The sequence below is a fragment of the Panulirus ornatus genome, chromosome 2 (genome assembly GCF_036320965.1).
Source record: "Panulirus ornatus isolate Po-2019 chromosome 2, ASM3632096v1, whole genome shotgun sequence".
Classification (NCBI taxonomy): domain Eukaryota; kingdom Metazoa; phylum Arthropoda; class Malacostraca; order Decapoda; family Palinuridae; genus Panulirus; species Panulirus ornatus.
The window spans coordinates 65,840,358-65,868,128 of NC_092225.1; the positions used below are offsets into that span (position 1 = coordinate 65,840,358).

General features: G+C 39.1%; 1 protein-coding gene across 3 annotated transcripts in view; it reads left to right on the top strand.

Moving 5' to 3' along the window:
* LOC139756825 (uncharacterized) overlaps window positions 1-27,771 on the top strand; it is a 74,992-nt gene that overhangs the window by 7,470 nt on the left and 39,751 nt on the right. The window contains exons 2-3 of one of the 3 annotated variants that reach the window (XM_071676664.1): window positions 12,374-12,511; window positions 17,961-20,452. In XM_071676664.1, coding sequence (XP_071532765.1) covers window positions 12,374-12,511; window positions 17,961-17,986 — 164 coding nt within the window. In that variant the 3' untranslated portion in view covers window positions 17,987-20,452. Of the gene's footprint in view, window positions 1-5,644; window positions 5,917-12,373; window positions 12,512-17,960; window positions 20,453-27,771 lie in introns of those variants that run through there. The other 2 variants (XM_071676658.1, XM_071676651.1) reach the window with 2 other exon arrangements.

Sequence of the window (27,771 nt, forward strand, 5' to 3'; positions counted from 1 at the left end):
CTGTGTCTTACGCACTTTATTTACCTCCTTCCAAAACATCTTTTTATTCTCCCTAGAATTTAATGATACTCTCTCACCCCAACTCTCATTTGCCCTCTTTTTCACCTCGTGCACCTTTCTCTTGACCTCCTGCCTCTTTCTTTTATACATCTCCCACTCATTTGCATTATTTCCCTTCAAAAATCGTCCAAATGCCTCTCTCTTCTCTTTCACTAACAATCTTACTTCTTCATCCCACTTCTCTTTCACTAACAATCTTTCTTCTTCATCCCACCACTCACTACCCTTTCTAATCTGCCTGTTCCTTTCCTCAAACATACTACCTGTCTCTCCTTTTTTCTCATGTTGGTTACATCCACACACATTCAAACACACCAATCTGAGCCTTCGAGGAGGGTGAGCACTCCCTGCCTGACTCCTCCTTCTGTTTCCCCTTTTAGAAAGTTAAAATACAAGGAGGGTAAGGTTTCCAGCCCCCCGCTCCCGTCCCCTTTAGTCGCCTTCTACGACACGTGAGGAATGCATGGGAAGTATTCTTTCTCCCCTATATCCAGGGATAAGATATATATATATATGTATATATATATATATATATATATATATATATATATATATATATATATATATATATATATATATATATATATATATATCTATATATATATATATCTATATATATATATGTATATATATATATATGTATATATATATATATATATATATATATATATATATATATATATATATATATATATATATATATATTATTTATTTATTTTATTTTATTTTGCTTTGTCGCTGTCTCCCGCATTAGCGAGGTAGCGCATGGAAACAGACGAAACAATGGCCCAACCCAACCACATACACATGTATATACATACACGTCCACACACGCAAATATATATACCTATAAATCTCAGTGTACACATATATATACACACGCAGACATATACATATATACACGTACATAATTCATACTGTCTGCCTTTATTTATTCCCATCGCCACCTCGGCACACATGGAATAACAACCCCCTCCCCCCTCATGTGTGCGAGGTAGCACTAGGAAAAGACAACAAAGGCCCCATTCGTACACACTCAGTCTCTAGCTGTCATGTAATAATGCACCGAATATATATATATATATATATATATATATATATATATATTTTTTTTTTCTTTTTTTTTTTTTCCAAAAGAAGGAACAGAGAAGGGGGCCAGGTGAGGATATTCCCTCAAAGGCCCAGTCCTCTATTCTTAACGCTACCTTGCTAATGCAGGAAATGGCGAATAGTTTGAAAAAAAAAAAAAAAAAAAATATATGAGAAGAGTGAATGTTGGGGTGAAGAGGGTGGTGAGAGTGAGCGAGCTTGGGAAGGAGACTTGTGTGAGGAAGTACCAGGAGAGACTGAGTACAGAATGGAAAAAGGTGAGAACAATGGAAGTAAGGGGAGTGGGGGAGGAATGGGATATATTTAGGGAATCAGTGATGGATTGCGCAAAAGATGCTTGTGGCATGAGAAGAGTGGGAGGTGGGTTGATTAGAAAGGGTAGTGAGTGGTGGGATGAAGAAGTAAGATTATTAGTGAAAGAGAAGAGAGAGGCATTTGGACGATTTTTGCAGGGAAAAAATGCAATTGAGTGGGAGATGTATAAAAGAAAGAGACAGGAGGTCAAGAGAAAGGTGCAAGAGGTGAAAAAGAGGGCAAATGAGAGTTGGGGTGAGAGAGTATCATTAAATTTTAGGGAGAATAAAAAGATGTTCTGGAAGGAGGTAAATAAAGTGCGTAAGACAAGGGAGCAAATGGGAACTTCAGTGAAGGGCGCAAATGGGGAGGTGATAACAAGTAGTGGTGATGTGAGAAGGAGATGGAGTGAGTATTTTGAAGGTTTGTTGAATGTGTTTGATGATAGAGTGGCAGATATAGGGTGTTTTGGTCGAGGTGTTGTGCAAAGTGAGAGGGTTAGGGAAAATGATTTGGTAAACAGAGAAGAGGTAGTAAAGGCTTTGCGGAAGATGAAAGCCGGCAAGGCAGCAGGTTTGGATGGTATTTCAGTGGAATTTATTAAAAAAGGGGGTGACTGTATTATTGACTGGTTGGTAAGGTTATTTAATGTATGTATGACTCATGGTGAGGTGCCTGAGGATTAGCGGAATGCGTGCATAGTGCCATTGTACAAAGGCAAAGGGGATAAGAGTGAGTGCTCAAATTACAGAGGTATAAGTTTGTTGATTATTCCTGGTAAATTATATGGGAGGGTATTGATTGAGAGGGTGAAGGCATGTACAGAGCATCAGATTGGGGAAGAGCAGTGTGGTTTCAGAGGTGGTAGAGGATGTGTAGATCAGGTGTTTGCTTTGAAGAATGTATGTGAGAAATACTTAGAAAAGCAAATGGATTTGTATGTAGCATTTATGGATCTGGAGAAGGCATATGATAGAGTTGATAGAGATGCTCTGTGGAAGGTATTAAGAATATATGGTGTGGGAGGCAAGTTGTTAGAAGCAGTGAAAAGTTTTTATCGAGGATGTAAGGCATGTGTACGTGTAGGAAGAGAGGAAAGTGATTGGTTCTCAGTGAATGTAGGTGTGCGGCAGGGGTGTGTGATGTCACCATGGTTGTTTAATTTGTTTATGGATGGGGTTGTTAGGGAGGTGAATGCAAGAGTTTTGGAAAGAGGGGCAAGTATGAAGTCTGTTGTGGATGAGAGAGCTTGGGAAGTGAATCAGTTGTTGTTCGCTGATGATACAGCGCTGGTGGCTGATTCATGTGAGAAACTGCAGAAGCTGGTGACTGAGTTTGGTAAAGTGTGTGAAAGAAGAAAGTTAAGAGTAAATGTGAATAAGAGCAAGGTTATTAGGTACAGTAGGGTTGAGGGTCAAGTCAATTGGGAGGTAAGTTTGAATGGAGAAAAACTGGAGGAAGTAAAGTGTTTTAGATATCTGGGAGTGGATCTGGCAGCGGATGGAACCATGGAAGTGGAAGTGTATCATAGGGTGGGGGAGGGGGCGAAAATTCTGGGAGCTTTGAAGAATGTGTGGAAGTCGAGAACATTATATCGGAAAGCAAAAATGGGTATGTTTGATGGAATAGTGGTTTCAACAATGTTGTATGGTTGCGAGGCGTGGGCTATGGATAGAGTTGTGCGCAGGAGGATGGATGTGCTGGAAATGAGATGTTTGAGGACAATGTGTGGTGTGAGGTGGTTTGATCGAGTAAGTAACGTAAGGGTAAGAGAGATGTGTGGAAATAAAAAGAGCGTGGTTGAGAGAGCAGAATAGGGTGTTTTGAAATGGTTTAGGCACATGGAGAGAATGAGTGAGGAAAGGTTGACCAAGAGGATATATGTGTCAGAGGTGGAGGGAACGAGGAGAAGTGGGAGACCAAATTGGATGTGGAAAGATGGAGTGAAAAAGATTTTGTGTGATTGGGGCCTGAACATGCAGGAGGGTGAAAGGAGGTCAAGGAATAGAGTGAATTGGATCGATGTGGTATACCGGGGTTGACGTGCTGCCAGTGGATTGAATCAGGGCATGTGAAGCGTCTGGGGTAAACCATGGAAAGTTGTGTGGGGCCTGGATGTGGAAAGGGAGCTGTGGTTTCGGGCATTATTGCATGACAGCTGGAGACTAAGTGTGAGCAAATGGGGCCTTTGTTGTCTTTTCCTGGCGCTGCCTCGCACACATGAGGGGGGAGGGGGATGTTATTCCATGTGTGGCGGGGTGGCAATGGGGGTGAGTAGGGGCAGACAGTGTGAATTGTGTGCATGTGTGTATATGTGTGTGTCTGTGTGTGTATATATGTGTGTACGTTGGGATGTGTGGGTGTGTATGTTTGCGTGTGTGGACGTGTATGTGTGTGTGCATGTGTATGGGGGTTGGTTAGGCCATTTCTTTCGTCTGTTTCCTTGCAGTACCTCGCAGGCGCAGGAGACAGTGACAAAGCAAAATTTGTTTATGGATGGGGTTGTTAGGAAGGTGAATGCAAGAGTTTTGGAAAGAGGGGCAAGTATGAAGTCTGTTGTGGATGAGAGAGCTTGGGAAGTGAGTCAGTTGTTGTTCGCTGATGATACAGCGCTGGTGGCTGATTCATGTGAGAAACTGCAGTAGCTGGTGATTGAGTTTGGTAAAGTGTGTGAAATAAGAAAGTTAAGAGTAAATGTGAATAAGAGCAAGGTTATTAGGTACAGTAGGGTTGAGGGTCAAGTCAATTGGGAGGTAAGTTTGAATAGAGAAAAACTGGAGGAAGTAAAGTGTTTTAGATATCTGGGAGTGGATCTGGCAGCGGATGGAACCATGGAAGCGGAAGTGGATCATAGGGTGGGGGAGGGGGCGAAAATCCTGGGAGCCTTGAAGAATGTGTGGAAGCTGAGAACATTATCTCGTAAAGCAAAAATGGGTATGTTTGAAGAAATAGTGGTTCCAACAATGTTGTATGGTTGCGAGGCGTGGGCTATGGATAGAGTTGTGCACAGGAGGGTGGATGTGCTGGAAATGAGATGTTTGAGGACAATGTGTGGTGTGAGGTGGTTTGATCGAGTAAGTAACGTAAGGGTAAGAGAGATGTGTGGAAATAAAAAGAGCGTGGTTGAGAGAGCAGAAGAGGATGTTTTGAAATGGTTTGGGCACATGGAGAGAATGAGTGAGGAAAGATTGACCAAGAGGATATATGTGTCGGAGGTGGAGGGAACGAGAAGTGGGAGACCAAATTGGAGGTGGAAAGATGGAGTGAAAAAGATTTTGTGTGATTGGGGCCTGAACATGCAGGAGGGTGAAAGGAGGGCAAGGAATCGAGTGAATTGGATCGATGCGGTATACCGGGGTTGACGTGCTGTCAGTGGATTGAATCAGGGCATGTGAAGCGTGTGGGGTAAACCATGGAAAGCTGTGTAGGTATGTATATTTGCGTGTGTGGACGTGTATGTATATACATGTGTATGGGGGTGGGTTGGGCCATTTCTTTCGTCTGTTTCCTTGCGCTGCCTCGCAAACGCGGGAGGCAGCGACAGCAAAAATATATATATATATATATATATATATATATATATATATATATACATTGAGATGTATAGGTATGTATATTTGCATGTGTGGATTTGTATGTATATACATCGTGTATATGGGTGAGTTAGGCTATTCTTTCATCTGTTTCCTTGCGCTACCTCGCTAACACAGGAGACAGTAACAAAGCAAAATAAATATATGTGTTGGAGAGGATCACAATTTTGTGCGTGATCAAGATATTCCTACGAGTCCACGGGGAAAATGAAACAAGATAAGTTCCCAAGTGCACTTTCATCTAACGATCACACCATCTGGGGAGACACAAGAGAGAAATATAAGTCAGTTGATATACATCGAAGAGACAAAGCTAGGACGCCATTTGGTAAACATTCGATTGTCCAAGACATACAACGAGTGTTCATAAACATATTATTTTGCAAATCTTATCTGCAATAAACTTATCTAATTTGTATAGACCATCACTAATATTAAGATTATAATTCTTTGTGCATTTAATAATAGAAGACACAGCTCTTCTGTTACGTCTTTACAAGCTGTCCTGGACTTTCTTACTTTGTTACTGCTTTCTCCAAATCGTTAATCAAGGCCCACCAACTGAAGTTACGATTTGGATTCCCTAGGAAATGCCTTGATGAACAAGTGATGCCAAGATCTGTCCTACCTCAACGATTGTTGCAGCTGTCTGGTCAACCATTTGACCAATTCCAAAACATTATTTGAAAGAAACACGTTGAATTAAAGAAACTTGAAATGGAGGAGGCTTTTTGCGTTACAAGAGAGAAGAAATGTGCCTTTCAAATGGCAATACCGACATACTTGAAGAACCGGATGTTGGACTATTGCTGTAATAGATTAAGGAAAGAACGCAATAGGCTACAAATGACACTAAATTGTAAGTTGGACCATCTTATTAAAAACAACGAGTGGACTAAGAACACAAACCCTTCTTTTGTGATAAACCTGTCTGATAAACAGCTAGATAACTTGTGTGCTTTAGGCTATGGTCTAAGTTTTGTGTGCTCTAACAGGGAAGCCAGCTGTGTTGATGTCACAAAGTCTTTGTAATTTAGAGAATTACAGTAATTTAACTAATGATGAAATTAATATCTGTAAGGGTTTAATGTATGCCAGTTTGTCAAAACCAGTGGAACCTAATTGCCCTGAAAGGTTCATAAGAGCTATTAACACCTTAAAAAAGACAAGGATATACATATTACTAAAGCAGATAAGGCTAACCCTGTTGTGATTTTAGACAAAAGTAACTATTTATCTAAAATGAATGATCTTTTAGATGATGACACAACATATTCTAAACTCAGTAAAAATCCTTTAGAAGCAGTTAATACCCATTTCAATAAAGAAATGAAGTTGTTGATGTAAGGTAATGGTTCTCTTATCAAAAGTTTGTCACCTTTGTCCCCTTCATTGCCATATATGTATGGACTTATTAAAACACATGAATAGAACTTTCCTGCAAGACCTATAGTGAGTTCAATAGGCTCCATCACATATAAATTGTCAAAATGGTTAGTTTCTTTATTAAGCCCTTTAGTGGGTAAGGTATCAAATTCTATATGAACAATGTAGATTTAGTCAACAAGTTAAACAATATCAATGTTAATTTTGATTTCAAACTAGTTAGCTTTGATGTTTCCTCACTTTTCACTAAAGTTCCAGTTGATGACCTTTTAGAATATTTATTTGATGTCTTGGATGATATTCATTTACCTGTTTCAAAGTCTGATTTCATTGAACTGATAAAATTGTGTATAAAACACTGTGTATTTCAATTCGATGGAGATTATTATGCTAAAAGATTTGGTATGGCAATGGGTAACCCTCTTTCACCTGTACTAAGTAATCTTTATATGGAATTTTTGAAACAAAATTACTAAAGGATATCTTACCTTCTAATGCAATTTGGTTTAGGTATGTAGATGATTTCCTTTGTGTTTGGCCAACAAATGAAAATTTACAAATATTTCTCCCCTTGCTTAACAATTTAGTTCCTTCCATCAAATTTACTGTAGAGAATGAAAGTAATTGTATGTTACCATTTTTAGATTGCATGATCCATAGGCAAGGAAACAAGTTTAAGTTTAGCATATACAGAAAACCTACCAATGTATCTTCATATATCCATTGTTACTCATCTCAACATGACAGAGTTAAATTATCATCATTTCAATCTATGTTCCTTAGGGCATTACGTATTTGTAGTACAGAGTTTATTGGTGATGAGTTTGAGAAGATATATTCTGTTGGATATAAGTTAATTTACCCTAGATCTTTTATTGATAAATCCCTTAATTAAGTTAGCAAAGAAATCATTTTATAGAGTTGAGCCCAAACCTCCCATTGATACCAAGAATCTTTTAGTTCTCCCTTTTAATAATAATTTTACTTTACTTCCCATGTTGCTTAAATCCTTTAATGTAAATGTTGCCTTCAGGAACAATGATACTATAAAGAATATCTTAATCAGGAATTCACCAGATTATTCTTTTGGATGCATCTTCAAGGTGCCATGTGGAAATTGTGATAAATCTTATGTTGGGTAGACTGGTAAGGATCTTTCTGTTAGACTTGAGCAACATAAATATAGTATAAGAACAGGACAAGATTCAGATGCCTTATTTAATCACGTTAAAAACTTTGATCATTGTATTGACTTGAGTAATGCTATCTCAGTTATTAACTCTAACTCTATTACCATGAGAAATATCATTGAAGCTTTTATTATTAGATACACAGAGAATTATAATCTTTATATTAGTGACGGTCTCTACAAATTAGATAACTTTATTGTTGATAAGATTTGTAAAATGATAAGTTTATGAACGCTCGTTGTATGTCTTGGACAATCGCATGTTTACCAAATGGTGTCCTAGCTTCGTCTCTTTGATGTATATCAACTGACTCATATTTTCTCTCTTGTGTCTCCCCTGATGATGTGATTATTACACGAAAGTGCACTTGGAAACTTATCGTGTTTCATTTTCCCCATTGACTCATAGGAATATATATATATATATATATATATATATATTCTTTTCTTTTAAACTATTCGCCATTTCCCGCGTTAGCGAGGTAGCATTAAGAACAGAGGACTGGGCCTTTGAGGGAATACCCTCACCTGGCCCCCTTCTCTGTTCCTTCTTTTGGAAAATTAAAAAAAAATGAGAGGGGAGGATTTCCAGCCACCCGCTCCCTCCCCTTTTAGTCGCCTTCTACGACACGCAGGGAATACGTGGGAAGTATTCTTAATCCCCTATCCCCAGGGATAATATATATATATATATATATATATATACAGAGGACTGGGCCTTTGAGGAAATATCCTCACCTGGCCCTCTTCTCTGTTCCTTCTTTTGGAAAAAAAAAAAAAAAAAAAAAAAAAAAAAAAAAAAAATTAAAAAAAAGAAAAATATATATATATATATATATATATATATATATATATATATATATATATATATATTTTTCTTTTTTTTAATTTTCCAAAAGAAGGAACAGAGAAGAGGGCCAGGTGAGGATATTTCCTCAAAGGCCCAGTCCTCTGTTCTTAACGCTACCTCGCTGTCGCGGGAAATGGCGGATAGTATGAAAAAAAAAAAATATATATATATATATATATATATATATATGTATATGAGTGGATGGGCCATTCTTCATATTTCCTGGCACTACCTCGCTAACATAGGAAATGGCAATCAAGTATGATAATGATAGGATGAAAAATCTACAGACAAGGGAAATGACTTCCATTTCAATCCAGCAATGCTGGGCCTTTCTTATTATTGATGTGACTGTTGTTGAGTAGTGATCAGATAATGAAAGCTTATTTGATGATTTATTTAACATCAGTACATCTGCACTGTATACACATAAAACTTTACATGTAGCATTCAAATAAGTGAAATGATAGAGAAATGAATATCAACCCAACAGTCTTGGTCCATCCATATAACTGATATAATTATGTATTGTTGAGTGATGATTAATGATAACTGGTACTGAGGAGAATGTGGATTATATGAATAATATATGTATTACTCTTATTCATCTATAGAGTTCACATAATCCATCCAGTATCAATCAGCAGTGAATATCACCAGTTGATAAGATCTGTCCACCATTTTGCATTTGCAAAATTTATGCAATTTTTGTCTATGTATGTTCTGAAAGTTGAACATATTATTAGACAAGCTCTCAGTCATCATCTCATCATCAGTCATCATTGTTGTATTACATGGCTCAGATGGGCTAAGATCAGCATTGGTCTATTTTTTGTATTGACCAATAAAGTTAGATATATCATTAAACTTGCTATCAATCATTTTCTCATCATCACTCAATGTAGATACATTATCGGTAATAGTAAGGGTGGGCCAAGATCATCATTGAGATACTTATTATTTCATGAGTCTGTCACTGCATTTATTGACCACTGTCAGTCACTGCCTCATCATCACTCAAGATAATTACATTATTAGTAATGATAAGGGTGGATGAAGATGGATGTTGACTGATAATTTGATATGCAGTTAATTGTGTGTGTATATGTATATATTAACTACTGATGTTATTTAAATCATTGAATAGGCTGTTATTCATTATTTCATCATCACTCAAGTATACTGATAATGAGGATGTGCTAAGATATACATGGTTCCTGATCAATATTGCGTAGATAATTATATATGCACATTTTTTGTATGTATGTATTGACTATTGGAGTTAATAAATCATTGAAAAAGCTATTATCCATTGTCTTGACATCATTCAGCATGTTACAGTATAATCCATTCTAATGAACTAATTGGGGGGAAGAATGGTCTGTTAGAAGCAAAATTTTGTTACAACCTGAATTTTTCCAAGGAACATTAATAATTGAGATATCAAGAACTGTGATGAAAACTACCTTGCCCTTTCAGGGCTGGAGGTGTTCAGTATACTGATAATGAGGATTGGCTAAGGTATACATGGTATGTGATAAGTATTTGCCTAGATGATTATATATGCTCATTCTTTTGTACGTATGTATTGACTACTGGAGTTAATAAATCATTGAAAGGCTATCATCCGTTGTCTTGACATCCTTCAGCATATTATAGTAAAATTCATTCTAATGGACTAATTGGGAGGAAAGATGGTCCGGTAGAAGCAAAATTTTGTTACAACCAGAATTTTTCTAAGGAACATTAATAATTGAAATATCAAGAATTGTGATGAAAACTTTCTTGCCCTTTAAAGGCTGGAGGTGTTCGGGGAGTAAAGAGTACTCTGTATCAGAAGAAAATAGCTTCAGGACCACCTCAAGGCACCTCTTGATCAGAATAGGGTTTGCATGAGATGCAAGCTACTCTCCCTTTGCTCAGGGTGCTCAGCAGTTTTCAGCCTTCAAGCAATGCTGAGATATTTCTTGCATCTCTTAGCATATACAGCACTGATAGCACTCATGTATCCCTTGATTAAATATATGAATTGTTTACTACTGAAAAATACTGCAGTTGCATGAAAACATGGGCGTTGAGATTGATTATACGTTGATCAAGCACGTGTGGGGTGGCGACCAAACTAAGTCTTGTTTTGTCTTGAAATTTGTACCTAGATTATCTTTGTAGGTGTAAATGCCCTAGAGATGATATTGTATCATTAAGTCATCGTAAATCAGTGTGTGTGCATATATTTGAAGAGAGAACATTGTATATTAGGAAAATAAAAGAGTCAAATTCGCTGAGGTGTGTGCAACAAGCTATCAAATGTTTTCCTGATACCCAGCATCCCAGACTGCAGTCGAGAAACTATAATGAATACTTCAGGGTTAAAAGTGATCAAGTTGACTTCAAAAACAACATGTTTATTCTATGAAAGTACCAATAACTGATACAAAAACTGTATAGTAATGATATGATGGCAATAGACTACCTTGACTCTTGCTCTACAAAAACCACCTCTTGTGACTCTCAGCTTCTCTCTAGCTGTTGTGATCTGCTGAGCTGTGCTACAAGTAGCCCACAGCCACTTGACACTGGACCAATGTGTGGAAGAAATTTAGAGTGTGCCATAGGAAACCATGGACACTCAAAACTTGATGCTGTGGATGGTAAAATGATATACATTGTTCTAAGTGTGCAAATCAAAACTTTGGTTAGTAGAATTATGGTAGGCAAAGGACCTCTGTATAATGCATAATTATTGCTTTTGTGGGATAAGTTCTGTATTTTCTGGCACATGAGACACCCTGATTTTAAAAAATCATACGAGTATTTGACGTTTACTCTTACCATCATCAAAATAAGAGTATCAATTTTGCATGCTTTGAGCTGACCTTTTCCTCAATCTGTGCCACAGAAATATTTAAAAAGAAATCACTTATACAGCTTTCCTATCACTGATACTCTCTTAGCTGGTAAGATCTGCTGGGACTGGCCCATTGTATGTAATTATAGGTATAATTTACTTGAATTTCAGTTGTACACGATTCTCTAGGAACACAAGCCCAAGTACAAGGGAAAGGTGTATATGCTGTATATAGCACACATGATATTACATCTCATTGCAACTTAAAGCCTCATCTTGCTAGTTGCCTGACTTGTAGATAACTCCTAGGGTAGCCTTTAGCATGTAAGATTCAGAGTGACTGTTAGAGACAATTTTAAGAAAAAAGTGTATCTTATATGCAAGCAATATGGTGATTTATTGAATTTGTTAAGTGTTTGTTTAACTTTTCTAATACTGCTTCACATCAAGCAAAAACAGGGCACTTAATGATCCTTGGGAATGTAAGTCTGCTTACGACACTGGTGTTGGCGACCTCACCAGGATGCAAAACCATCCTTCTTAGAGTGGTAAACTTTAAAGGTAGGTTGTTTTGCTGGTGTGACGTGGTGGCATTTACAATTTTTTCTCTCATAATACAGGTCCTGGGCTGCAACCACTTTACTTAGTCTTTCTTTTGGTACTTAGTATGTGCTAACAGCTGAGAAGCTCATGGATGTTGGTAAATTATTTATGCTAGGACAATTTTTTAGCTATTCAGATGAAGGTCGTAAGAATTCTTTTGTGAAAGAGCAGATTAGACCACAGGATTTAACCAACGAGCAGGCAGAATTTGCCAAAGAGCATGCAGAATTAACAAGATTGCAATTAGCTTTACCAGATAGAAAAAATAAAGAAATAATGAGGTAACAGTAGTGTTCATTGAAGGGACATGTGAGATGAAAGTATCTAACTACCTAAATTTCAGAAGGTAGATGACTTAGAGTCGTACTGATATAAATTTAAGTATTATGCAACTTCACAAGGCTTAAAGAGGGTAACTTCTTTGAGTTCTTCATTGGCAGGTAAAGCAGTGGAAATTTGTTGTTTGGATGATGCAGAACCAGCAGTATACAACACCACCAAGGAAGCACTACTGGAGAGTTTCAACCTCATGGGTGAAGGTTATCACCTGAAACTTCATTCTTCAAGACCTAAGAAAGGTGAGACTGCTTTTCAGTTTGTAACAATATGGCAGAATTATTTGGAGGAATGGTTAAAGTTAGAAAACTGGGGATTTACTTATCAAGATTTTGGATCAAGATTATCAAAGTCCTTGATAATTTTGATTTCATATATTAGATCACCTCTTAACCTTCTCTTTTCTAAACTAGATACATTTGAATTATTTAATCAGGTGTCATAAGATTTTTTTTTCCGTCGAGGAATCATCTTAGCAGCTTGCCTATACACTATCTCCATATTTTTTCTAATTTTTCAAGTAGGGTGACTGACACTGAACACAGTATTCCGGATGGAGATGCAACAGCGACTTGTAAAGAGTAAGAATAATTTCCTTGGATTTAGATTTGATAACCTTACCTATAAATTCAAGAATTTTATTCACCCATTTAACTGCTTCAGTGCACTGTTTACTTGGCTAATATTCACCAGAGATTATTACATCCAAGTCTTTGTCCTCATTTACCTTTTAGGGTTCAAGAAAAGTCATACCACTGCTTTCGTATTAATTTTTCCTACTGAAACTTAATACTTTGCACTTATCTATATTAGAATTCATTTGTCACCTGTGCAGACACTCCATCAGTTTGTTTATGTTCTTTTAAAGCTGCAGGTGTTCAATTTCTGTTGTATATTTATTTCCCAACATAGTATTGTAGATAGTAGTTGGTATGCAGCCAGTGACCAGGGGGTATATTACCAGTATTACTAGTACTCAAGACATTTTCTTCTCGTAGCTGTGGAACTGGATTTGGGACATGAGCTGTACAGTATCTTTAATTGTAGATACAGGTGCAGAAAAATAATTTAAAACCTTTACCAAGTCTTCATTGTTTTAAACCAAGTGACTATTTTCAGTTGTTAATGGACCAGTTGACTGGGTAATGGCTCTCTTACTTCTGACTTATCTGTAAAACTCCATAGGGATTCTTTTGCTATTTTCAGCAATATAAGCTTTATGCTGATGTTTACTTTGATGTATGTCTCTTAGTTTCTCAACACACACTCACATACTTTGCTTTATCAATTTGGTTATTGGTCTCTTTGATTTTCCTAAGTACTACTTTTTTTAGAGAATAGACACTTGTTTATGTTATTGTTCCACAATTCTGGCTTCACATTGGAAAAAGAGTGTTTGCTACCCATTGGCACGTATGTTCCCTCTACGGCTCTGGATATTTTACTGAAGCTCTCCCAAGCTACCTCCATTTTGTTTTCATTAATGATATCATCTCATGTCTACCTGTCAAGAGCAAACATGACTCTCATGTTGACTAGTATTAAAGGCAATGCTGAGAGGTAAATTGAAAATGATTTGCAGATGATCACTTGCAACAAACTTTTCTCAAGACTTTATTTTTGATGAAACCTCATTTGTAGCTTGAACTAAATCTAATATAATCGTGTCAAAATTAAGTTTTTGCATTAGGTATCTGTTACTGGAAGGAGGTTCTCTCCTTAGATAATGGTATGTTAAAGTCTCCTACTATGATCGAATCATTTTCATAGTTAATTTCTGCTGTCTAATCATAAAGAATCTTATCTACCTCTGGCATCTGTGCTTTAGGACTATAAACTAATCCCACTTTTATTTTCATATGAAACTTATCTTTGATTTCTACATAAATGAAGTCGATTTTATCAACAGCTACAACATTTTTTTAGCGCAGTACTGAGATAAGCTTCAACAGAGAGCAAGACACAGCTGCTTACTTTATTTTTTCCTTCATTGTTAAAAAGAGAGTACCCAAGGAATGGTGCAGTCATCAGGAAAAGTTTTGATTTTAGTACCTTAACTAGTTCTGAAATACCAATTATATCATAATTTTCTTCCGTTGCAGTTGTCTCTGACTCGTAAAATTTGTTATGCATGATCCATGTGTCAATATAAAGTATTCTGTTACTCAACTGAGACTTTTTTGTTGGTATGTGTATGCTGCAATGGCAGTGGGGAGCTTCTCTGTTTGAAAATGGTTCAAAAGCTCAATTTGACCTTCCTGCCTTATTCAGTTCCTACTTTGTTTCCTGCTTGTTCCTGGACATTGATCTCATGCTGGGTGTAATTTGTAATTCCCCCTACCTGCCTTATTTTCAAACAGTGCCAACTGATCCTTCCTGCTCTATACTCCTGCTTGCTTGTTCCCCACTGCTAACCATGAAGTGACCTTTACTACTAGAGAGTTGACCTCTAGATGTTCTATTTTTCAATGTTCCTTGCCTTCCTTGTTCCTTTCCTGCATCATGTCTCTGACTTCTGGTTTACCTTTCCTGCCTTGTTCCCTTTTATCCTGAATATCTCATTTGGTTTTCCTATGTTCTGTCTCGCTAGATAGTTTAGACCTATTGTGAAAATTCCTACTATTCTCATCAAACACTCCTTTAAGTCAGGCTTTCCTTATTCCATTCAGGTGGAGTCTATCTTTGGCAAAGAAGCTTCTATCTTAGCTAAGATGATCCCATCTGAGAAGGTGCAGGTTTGTGAAAGAGGTCATATGAGACTTTGGGGGAGCAAGTATCAGTATGTGGAAGATTGGCAGGTGAGAAAGGGTAGTAAATGGTGGGATAATGGAGTAAAGTTGCTAGTGAGAGAAATCAGGTGTATGTGGGGTATTGATTGGAAAGTGCAGATGATTGGGAGATGTACAAGAGAAAAAGGCAAGATATCAGGGTGCAGGCATTGAAAAAAAAGAAAAAATAGGGCATATGAGTGTAGGGGTGCACGATTATCAGTAAACTTCAGGGAGAATAAGAGGTATTTTTGAAAAAGATTGATAATGTGAGAAAAATAAGAAAACAAATGGGAAAGTGGTTACTGGTAATGATGAGGTGAAGAGGAGATGGAGAGAGTATTTTGAAGGATTGTTGAATGTGTTTGATGATAGGGTGGCAGATGTAGGGTGTTTGGATTGAGAGTCATGTGAGGTAAGAGAGTCATGAAAAGAAGAGTTGGTGAAAGCCTTGCGTAAGATGATGTGTGGTAAGGCGACTGAAGTGGAAATCATTGCAGTTGAATTTCTTAGTTAAGATTTTCAATATAAGTATGAATCATTGGTGGAATATGTGTATAGTACTATTGTATAAAGGTAAGGGGGATAAAGATGAGTGTTCAAACTACAGAATTATAAGTTTTTCAGGTGTACCTGGTAAGCTGTATGGGAGAGTGATGAGTAAGATAGTGAAGGTATGTGCTGAGCATCAGATTGGGAGAAACAATGTAGTTTCGTGGTAGAGAATGTATGGATCATGTGTTTGTGTGAAGAATGTGTTTTAGAAATACTTAGAGAAACAAAAGAATCTGTATGTGGCATTTGTGGATCTGGAGAAAGAATGTGATGGGGTTGATAAAGATACAATGTAGAAGGCTCTGTGAATATATGGTATGGGAGGAAAACTACTAGTAACAGTGATAAGTTTTTATTAGGAGTGTAAGGCATGTTTTCAAGGGTATAGAGGAGGTTGAGTGGTTCCAGGTGATGCTGGGTCTGTGGAATGGGCGTGTGATGTCTCCATGGCTGTTGAATTTGCTTATGGATGGTGTGGTGAGGGTGGTAAATGCAAGAGTCTTGGGGAGAGAGGAGTGAGTATTCAGTGTGTAGGAGGGTAAGGAGGCCTAGGAAGTGAGTCAGTTATTTGCTGATGATGCAGCACTAGTGGTAAATTTGAGTAAAAAAGAGCTGCAGGAGTTAGTGTCTAAGTTTAGGAGAGTGTGTGAGAGGAGGAAGTTGAGGGTGAATATGAATAAAAATAGGGTTATTAGGTTTAGCAGTGCAGATGGAGAGGTTAGTGAGTGTGAGTTTCAGTGGAGAAAAAATGGAGGAAGTGGAGTGTTTTGGATACTTGGCAGTGGACTTGACAGCAATCGGAACCATAGAAGCAGAATTGAGTTTCAGGTTAGGTATGGGGGCGAAAGTTCTGGGAGCATTGAGGAATGTTTGGAAAGAGAGATCCTTATGTGGGAGGATGAAAATGGAGATGTTTGAAGGTACAGTAGTACCAACATTATTGTATGGATTTGAGGCATGGGCAGTAGACGAGTGTGTTCGCAGAAGGGTGGATGTGTTGGAAATGAAATGTTTGAAGTCCATCTGTGGTGGGACATGTTTTGATTGAGTAAGTAATGGAAGGGTAAAAGGGAGGTGTGGTAATAATAACAGTGTGGTTGAGAGTGCTGAAAAGGGTGTGCTGAAATGGTTTGGACATATAGAGAGAATGAGTGAGGAGAGATTGACAAATAGAGAGAATGAGCGAGGAGAGATTGACAAATAGAGAGAATGAGTGAGGAGAGATTGACAAATAGAGAGAATGAGTGAGGAGAGATTGACAAAGAGACTATATGTGTCAGAAGCGGAGGGTTAAAGGAGAAGGGGGAGACCAAATTGGTGGTGGATGGATGGAGTGAAAAACAGTTTGAGTGCTTGAGGCAGCTGGAGAATGGATGTGAGTAATTGAGGTCTTTTATTTGTCTGTTCATAGTGCTTCCTCGTTGACTTAGGAAATAGCCTACCACGACTTCTTCCCCAGAAGACGGTAACACTCTACCTGGCTAATGCTTCCTCGATCACCCACTGCATTGAACGAATCATGCAACAGTGAAGTTGAACTTTCAACAGTTGCACAACAACCTGCACTAACAATTTCACAATAAAGTAAAATGCAGAGTTGTGAATTTATACAAGGAATTCTCCTATGAATTAGCTACACTGCTTACCACTATAATTGATTCTTCACTCAAACAACCTAAAAGCCCCTCAGCTTGGAAGACATCCTATGTCACTCCAATACCCAAATCTACCAACCCAGAGTTTCTTAATAGCTTATGACCTGTTGCAGTCTATCCAATCCCCAGTCTTAATTTGTGACAGTTTTGTGTTTGACTCTATGCTAACACTGCTGATTCTGTAGACCCTCGGCAGTTTGGAATCTTGAAGACTTCCTCAACCACTCACTGCCTTGTCAGCTTCCCAGACTTCGTTTACCACAATTTGGAGAAATATAAGACCTCAGTGGCACTCACCTTTTGTGGACTTTGCCAAGTCCTTTGACTTAGGAAACCATAACCATCATCATAAAGAAAGCTAAGGACCTGGAACTTGTGAGTGTTTTGTCTCATGGCTGGCAGACTTCATTACCGGCCGATACCAAACTTTGCTTTCTGGAAGCCACATTGGCAACACTACCCAAAATGTGGTGTAGCTTAGAGCACCAAGATGGGGGCACAGTGCTCCCTTATCCTTATCCATGAAGCCCTGAAGTGGAGTGGACTACGGCCAATGACATCACTATCAACCACACCAAGACTGTGATGATGCATATCAACATCCTGTCCCCTGATATCAGGGTGTCACTATATACACTGGTTTTAACTGGGAGAGTCATGTCATTACTTTTATCAAATCTTCCTCGTACTGTGTGCACCTTCTCCACTAACAGCTACACAGATGGACCAACTAGAATGAGTGCAGAAATGGGCATGCAGAATCACCCTGAGCCTTTCTTATACCACCTACTAAGAGGCCCTCATTTCGCTGAACCTGTCCACCATTTTCGACCAACACCGGCGGCTTATATGGCAGTTTGGCGATAAGAAGGATGACTGTTCTGACCCCTCTGACCATTGTCTTGTTGCTTTGACATATACCATTTTCAGAGTCTTTGAGTCTGTCCTCAGCTCCCATATCTGTAGATGTTTTGAATCTCAGTCTTCTCTCTGATCACCATGGCTACCTACATCCAATAAACCATCATTTGTTTATTACGTATTTATTTATTTATTCATTTATTTATTTATTTATTTATTTATTTAAAGATGGAAAAGAAAATGTACCTTTTATACTTGTTTGCTGTTTCCTGCATTAGCAGAGTAGAACCAGGAACTGATTAAGAAAAGGCCTCATTTGATCTCATTTGTCCTCTTAATTGTCATGTGTAATGCACCAAAAACACGGCCCCCTATCCACGACCAGGCCCCACAGACCTTTCTGTGGTTTACTTCAACTGCTTCACATGCCCTGGCTCAGTCCATTGACAGCACATGGCCCCCTGTATACCACTTTGCTCCACTTAACTATCCTATGCACAGCTTTCACCATCTTACATGTTCAGGCCTTATCCTCTCTACTTCTGACATTCTTATCATCTATGTCATCCTCTCTTTGCTCATTCTGTCCATATGCACAAACCATTTTGGCACACCCTCTTCAGCTTTGTCAACCATACTCTTCTTACCACACCTTTCTATTATCCTGTCCTCACTTACTTGATCAACCTTTCTCATCACATAAGCCAAACTTTCCAGCAAGACCCATAGTGAGTTCATTGGGCTTCATCAGAGATAGATAATCAAGATGGTTAGTTTCTTTATTAAGTCCACTAGTGGACAAGGTATCAAATTCTGATATCAAGCTTAATGATATCCATGTTGATTTTGATTTCAAACTGGTAAGTTTTGATGTTTCATCCTTGTTCACAAAAGTTCCTGTGGATGACCTCTTAGAATATTTGGTTGATATCTTGGATGATATTGATTTACCTGTTTCAAATTCTGTGTTTATTGACATAATAAAATTGCGTATAAAAACTGTATTTCAATTTGATGGTGAATATCATGCCCAGAAATTTGGTATGATAATGGGTAACCCTCTTTCACTATTGTTAAGTAATTTTTACATGGGATTCTCTGAAACATAATTACTAAGGGATATCTTACCATGTAAGGCAATTTTGTTTAGGTAAGTAGATGATGATCTTTTGTTTGGCCAGCATACAAAAATTTACAAACATTTCTCCCGTTACTTGACAATTTAGTACCTTCTATCAATTTTACTGTGGAAGTGGAAATTAATTGTATCCTACCATTTTTAGATTGCATGCACAATAGGGACAGAAACATGATTAAGTGTAGCATATACAGAAAACCCATCAACGTTTATTCATATGTTCATTATTACTAAGGTCTACATGACAGAGTTAAATTATCATCATTCCAGTTGATGTTCCTTAGGACATTAAGTACATGCAGTCTGGAATTTATTGATGATGTGTTGAGAAGATTTATTCTATTGGATCCAAGTTAAAGTATCTCAGATCTTTCATTGTTAAATCCCTTAAGTTGGCAAAGAAGTCATTTTATAGAGATAAACCCAAACCTCCCCTTGATACCAAGAATCTCCTGGTTGTCCCTTTTAGTGATAATTTTACATTACTTCCAAGGCTGCTTAAATCCTTTAATATTGATGTAACATTCAGCAGTAATAATACTATACAGAATATCTTAATCAAAAACACTAGAAATTTCTGCAGGCTGTTTACAGAGTACCTTGTAAGAATTGTGATATGTTTTATGTTGGGCATACTGGTAAGGATCTCTATGTTATACTTAAGCAAAATAGATATTAGAACAGGACAAGAATCAAATGTTTTGTTTAATCATGTTAAAGATTATGACCTCTGTACTGACAGGAGTAATGCCAATTCAGTTAACTGTAACTCCTTTACCATGAGAAATATCATTGAATCTTCTATTATTAAATAAACAAAGGATTGTAACTTTAATATTAGTAAAGGTCTATACAGATTGGATAGCTTTGTCGTAGGCAAAATTTGGCATGATGCCTAACCCGAACATCACCAACTCAGACACCACCATCCGGTAATGCTTATTTACCAATGATGTCTTAGCTATGTCTCTTCCTTTTATATCAACTGGCTGTTTTACATTTATCTCATTCTTGTATCTCCCTTGACGATGTAGTCATTACATGAAAGTGGACTTGGAACTTATCGTGTTTCATTTTCCTTGTAGTTTTATGCATATACTAGATCATGCGCACCACTGTCACCTCTTGCACTACATACATATACATACACATGCATATACTTACTTGCCTTTAACCATCCCAGCGCCACTGTGCTCCACAGAAAACAACATCATCACCCTCCTGCATCAGCAAGGTAGCACCAGGAAGCAGACAAAAAAGGCCACATCCACTTACACTAATTCTTTAGCTTTCAAGTGTAATGCACTGAAATCACAGCTCCCTATTCATATCCAGGACCCTCAGATCTTGCCTTGGTTTACTCCGGACAGTGTGTCAACCCCAGTATACCACAGTGGTTCAATTCACTTTATTCTGTACATGCATTGCACCCTCCTGCTTGTTCAGGCCCCGATCACTCAAAATCTTTTTCACTCCATCCTTCCACCTCTAATTTGGTGTCCCGCTTCATATTCCCTCCACCTCTGATACTTATATCTTCTTTGTCAACCTTTCCTCACTCATTCTCTCCGTACATCCAAACCAATACAACACCCCCCTCTTCTGCTTTCTCACCCGTACTCTTTTCATTATCACACATCTCTCTCTCCCTTTCATTACTTAATCGATCAACTGTCTCACACCACATATTGTCGTCAGACACTCCATTTTCAACACATCCACCCTCCTCCACACAACCCTATCCACATCCCATACCTCACAACCATATGATATTGTTGGAACTATTATTCCTTCAAACATGCCCTTTATTGCTCTTTTAGATAACGTTCTCCCTTTCCACAGATTCTTCATCGCTCCCAAAACTTTTGCCTTCTCCCCACCATGACTCACTTCTGCTTCCATGACTCCATTTACTGCCAAGTGCCCTCCCAGATATGAAAAACATTTCCCTTACTCAAATTTTTCTCCATTCAAACTTACATCTCAACTTACTTAAACCTCAACCCCGGTGAACGGAATAACCTTGCTCTTATTCACATTTACTCTCAACTTTCTCCTTTCACCCACTTTCCAAAACTCAGTCATCAAATTCTGCAGTTTTTGAATCGGCCACAAGTGCTGTATCATCAGTAAACAACAATTGACTTACTTTCTAGGCCCTCTCATACCCAACAGACTGCATGCTTGCCCCTCGCTCCAAAACTCTTGTATTTGCCTCCCTAACCACCCCATCCATAAACAAATTAAACATTCATGGTGACCTCACACCTGTAGACTGACCTTCACTGGGAACCAATCACCCTCCTCTCTTCCCACTTGTACACATGCCTTACAGCTTTGATAAAAACTCACTGCATCTAGTTGCTTACCTCCCTCACCGTGCATTCTTGAGACCTTCCACAAAGCATCTCTATCAATCCTATTATATGCCTACTCCGGATCCATAAATGCCACATTGAAATCCATCTGATTTTCCAAGTATTTCTCACATTCTTCAAAGTAAATGCCTGATCCACACATCCTCAACCACTTCTGAAACCACACTGCTCCAACCCAATCTGATGCCCTGTACATGCTTTCACCCTATCAGTCAATACCCTCCCATACAATTTTCTTGGCATACTCAGCAAACTTATGCCTCTTTGGTTTGAACACTCACCCCCATCCCCTTTGCCTTTGTACAAGGGCACTGTAATTGCATTCCACCAATCCTCAGGCACTTTACCGTGATCTAGACATACACTGAATATCCTTTCCAACCAGTCAACAACACATTCACCCCCTTTCTTAAATTCAGCTGCAGTACCATCCACTCCTGCCGCCTTGCCCGATTTCATGTTACGCAAAGCTTTCACTTCCTCTTCTCTCTTCACCAAACCACCCTCTCTAACTCTCTCACTTCGCACACCATCTCGACCAGAGCACCCTACATCTGCAACTATATCATCAGGTACATTGAGCAATCCTTCAAAATACTCACTCCATCACCACCTATTATCACTACCCTCCTTTGCCACCTTCACAGACGTTCCCATCTGTTTTCTTATATTTCGCACATTACTTACCTTTTTTCTAAAACATCGTATTCTCCCTAAAGTTTAATGATACTCTTTCACCCTGACTCTCATTTGCCTTCTTTTTCAGACCTTACACCGTCATCTTGATCTCCTGCCACTTTATCATGTACATCTCCCAATCATTTGCACTCTCTCTTGTAAGCACTGGCCAAATGCCTCTTTTCTTTTTCAATAGTTCACTAGTAGCTTTATTTCCTCATCCCACCACTCAACCTTTCTAATTTGCCCATCTCCCACCTTTCTCATACCACACAATCTCTTGCACATTCCATCACTGCTTCCCTAAATACATCTCATTCCTCACCCACCCCCCCTCACTTCACTTGCGCTTACCTTTTGCCATTTTACACTCAATCTTTCCTGGTACTTTTTCACACGTCTCCTTTTCAAGCTCACTTACTGTCACCAGTCTTCTCCCTGCTATTCTCTCTTATTTTTGAAAACCTATGCAGATTTTCTCCTTTACCTCCACAAGATAGTAATCAGACATCCCACCTGCCGCCCCTCTCAGCACATTTACATCCAGAAGTCACTCTTTTACATGCCTGTCAATTAATACATAATCTAATAATGCTCGTTGACCATCTTTCCTACTCACTTACATCTCTCTTTTTAAACCAGGTATTCCCAATCATCAGTCTTTTTTCAGCACACAAATCCACAATCTCTTTACCATTTCCATTCTCATCACTGAATACCTCATGCACACCAGTTATACTTGCAACTCCCACATTACTCACCTTTGCATTCAAATCACCCATCACTAATACCCTGTCTCGTGCACGAAAACTGCTAACACACTCACTCAGCTGTTCCCAAAACACTTGCCTCTCATAATGTTTCTTCTCATGCCCCAATACATAAGCACCAATAATCACCCATCTCTCGCCATCCACTTTTATTTTCACTTACATCAGTCTAGAATTTTCTTTCATACACTCTGTCACACACTCCCACAACTGTTTCAGCAGTAGTGCTACTCCTTCCTTATCTCTTGTCCTCTCACCAACTCCTGACTTTACTCCTAAGACGTTTCCAAACCATCCTTCCCCTTCAACCTTGAGCCTCGTTTCACTCAGAGCCAGAACATCCAGGTTTCTTGTCTCAGACATACTGCCTATCTCTCCCTTCTCATCTTGGTTACATCCACACACATTCAGACACCTCAGTCTAAGTCTTCGAGGAGGATGAGCGCTCATCACTTGACTCATTCTGTTTCCTCTTTTAGAAATTGAAATACAAGAAGGGGAGGTTTCCAAAGCCCCGCCTCTGCCCCTGTTAGTTGTCTTCTATGACACGCAGGGAATACGGAGGTAGAATTTTTTCTCCCCTACCTGAGGTGTTTGCTTTGAAGAAATACTTAGAAAAAAAAGATGGATTTGTATGTCACATTTATATATCAGAAGGCATATGATAGGGTTGATAGAGATGCTTTGTGGAAGGTAAATTGGTAGAAGCAGTGAGAAGTTTTAATCAAGGGTGTAAAGCATTTGTATGAGTAGGAAGAGAGGAGAGTAATTGGTTCCCAGTGAAGGGTGGTCTACGGTTGTTTAATTTGTTTATGGATGTGGTTGTTAAGGATGTAAATGCGAGAGTTTTGGACTGGGCGAGTTTGCAGTATGTTGGAGGGGAGAGGGCCTGAGAAGTAAGTCAGTTGTTTGCCGATGATACAGCACTGGTGGCTGATTTGAGTGAGAAACTGCTGAAGTCGGTAATTTAGTTTGGAAAAATGTGTGAAAGGAGAAAGTTGAGAGTAAATATGAATAAGAGCAAGGTTATTAGGTTCAGTAGGGTTAAGGGACAAGCTAGTTGGAGGAAGGGAAGTGGTTTAGATATCTGGGAGTGGACTTGGCAGCGAATGGAACCATGGAAACAGAAGTGAGTCATCGGGTAGGGGAGGGGGAAGGTTTTGGGATTGATGAAGAATGTATAGAAAGAGAGAACGCTCTCTCGGAGAGCAAAAATGAGTATGTTTGAAGGAATAGTAGTTCCAACAATGTTATATGGTTGTGAGGCATGGGCTATAGATAGGATTGCGCGGAGGGAGTGGATGTGTTGGAAATGAAACGTTTGAGGACAGTATGTGGTGTGAGGTGATTTGATCGAGTAATTAAAGAAATGGTGACAGAGATATGTGGTAATGAAAAGAGTGTGGTTGAGAAAGCAGATGAGGGTGTGTTGATATGGTTTGTGACGTACAGATGCTCCCCGACTTATGATGGTTCGACTTAAGATTTTTCGACTTGATGATGATGCAATGGCGATACACATTCAGTAGAAACCATCTACTTTGAATTTTGAATTTTAATCCTTTTTCGGGCTAGCGATGTGTGGTACAATCCTCTAACATGATGCTTCGCAGTGGCAGCAAGCCGCAGCTTCCAGTTAGTCACGCGATCCTGAGTGTAAACAACCATTACTCTACATGATACTGTGTTGCCATCATGTTTTGGATTTTGTGTTTTGTGATTTTGCATCTCGTCATATTTACAAAGCGCCCATGCATTTACTCGAGATGAAATTAAAGATAATTGTCCAGCATGAAGTTATTTCTGGGGCACCAAGAAAGTTCACAGCAGAGAAACACTTTATTATGAAATAGGCTTTGTGTTAGATTTTTTTTTCCAATTGTGGGCTTATGTAAGTGTTCTGAGAACGTTTAAAGTAGGCTAGGCTAAGCGATGATGTTCGGTAGGTTGGTGTACAGTATTAAATGTATTTTCGACTTATGATATTTTGAACTTAGATAGGTTTATCGGAAGAACCCCAATCGCAAGTCGAGGAGCATCTGTATAGAGAGAATGACTGAGGAAAGGTTGACAAATAGGATATATGTCAGAGGTGGAGGGAGCAAGGCGATGCGGGAGACCAATTTGGAGGTGGAAGAATGGAGTGAAAAAGATTTTGAGCGATCGAGGCCTGAACATGCAGGACGATGAAAGGCAGCTTACACAGAAAAGAGTGCATTGGAACGATGTGGTATACTTGGGTCAACGTGCTGTCAATAGACTGAACCAGGACATGTAAAACGTCTGGGGTAAACCATGGAAAGGTCTGTGGGGCCTTGATGTGGATAGGGAGGTGTGGTTTCGGTGTTATGTGAAAGCAAGAGAATGAGTGAGAGTGGATATGGCTTTTCTTCATCTTGTTTCTTAGTGATACCTCGCTGACCCAGGGGTGGCCCCGGAAATGGATGAAGGCAAGCAAGTATAAATATGTACATTTGTGTATATATACATACACAGAGAGAGGGGGGCTGGGTGGGGATGGTCCCTCAGAAGCTCAGTCCTCTGTTCTTAATGCTAACGCGGGAAATGGCAAATAGCATGAAAGAAAGATTATTTATTTTTATTTATTTTGCTTTGTCGCTGTCTCCCGCGTTTGCGAAGTAGCGCAAGGAAACAGACGAAAGAAATGGCCCAACCCATCCCCATACACAATCACACTGTCTGCCTTTATTCATTCCCATTGCCACCACGCCACACATGGAATACCATCCCCCTCCCCCCCTCATGTGTGCGAGGTAACGCTAGGAAAAGACAACAAAGGCCTCATTCGTTCACACTCAGTCTCTAGCTGTCATGCAATAATGCCCGAAACCACAGCTCCCTTTCCACATCCAGGCCCCACACAACTTTCCATGGTTTACCCCAGACGCTTCACATGCCCTGATTCAATACAGTGACAGCACGTCAACCCCGGTATACCACATCGATCCAATTCACTCTATTCTTTGCCTGCCTTTCACCCTCCTGCATGTTCAGGCCCCGATCACTCAAAATCTTTTTCACTCCATCTTTCCACCTCCAATTTGGTCTCCCACTTCTCCTCGTTCCCTCCACCTCTGACACATATATCCTCTTTGTCAATCTTTCCTCACTCATTCTCTCCATGTGCCCAAACCATTTCAAAACACCCTCTTCTGCTCTCTCAACCACGCTCTTTTTATTTCCACACATCTCTCTTACCCTTACGTTACTTACTCGATCAAACCACCTCACACCACACATTGTCCTCAAACATCTCATTTCCAGCACATCCACCCTCCTGCGCACAACTCTATCCATAGCCCACGCCTCGCAACCATACAACATTGTTGGAACCACTATTCCTTCAAATATACCCATATATATATATATATATATATATATATATATATATATATATATATATATATATATATATATATATATTTTTTTTTTTTCTTTTGCTTTGTCGCTGTCTCCCGCGTTTGCGAGGTAGCACAAGGAAACAAACGAATGAAATGGCCCAACCCACCCCCATACACATGCCTTGATTCAATCCACTGACAGCACGTCAACCCCGGTATACCACATCGCTCCAATTCACTCTATTCTTTGCTCTCCTTTCACCCTCCTGCATGTTCAGGCCCCGATCACACAAAATCTTTTTCACTCCATCTTTCCACCTTCAATTTGGTCTCCCTCTTCTCCTCGTTCCCTCCACCTCCGACACATATATCCTCTTGGTCAATCTTTCCTCACTCATTCTCTCCATGTGCCCAAACCATTTCAAAACATCCTCTTCTGCTCTCTCAACCATGCTCTTTTTATTTTCACACATCTCTCTTACCCTTACATTACTTACTCGATCAAACCACCTCACACCACACATTGTCCTCAAACATCTCATTTCCAGCACATCCACCCTCCTGCGCACAACTCTATCCATAGCCCACGCCTCGCAACCATACAACATTGTTGGAACCACTGTTCCTTCAAACAGACCCATTTTTGCTTTCCGAGATAATGTACTCGACTTCCACACATTCTTCAAGGCTCCCAGTATTTTCGCCCCCTCCCCCACCTTATGATTCACTTCCGCTTCCATGGTTCCATCCGCTGCCAGATCCACTCCCAGAAAGATATATATATATATATATATATATATATATATATATATATATATATATATATATATATATATATTTCTTTCTTTTCTTTCATACTATTCGCCATTTCCCGCATTAGCGAGGTAGCGTTGAGAACAGAGGACTAGGCCCTTGAGGGAATATCCTCACCTGGGCCCCTTCTCTGTTCCCTCTTTTGGAAAAAAAAAAAAAAAAAGAAAAAAAAAAAAAGAAAAAAAAAAGTGAGAGGGGAGGATTTCCAGCCCCCCGCTCCCTCCCCTTTTAGTCGCCTTCTACGACACGCAGGGAATACGTGGGAAGTATTCTTTCTCCCCTATCCCCAGGGATAATATATATATATATGTATATATTTTTTTTTTCAAACTATTTGCCATTTCCCGCATTAGTGAGGTAGCGTTAAGAACAGAGGACTGGGCCTTTGAGTGAATATCCTCACCTGGCCCCCTTCTCTGTTCCTTATTTTGGAAAATTAGAAAAAAAAAAAACGAGAGGGGAGGATTTCCAGCCCCCCGCTCCCTTCTCACGTATTCCCTGCGTGTCGTAGAAGGTGACTCTCA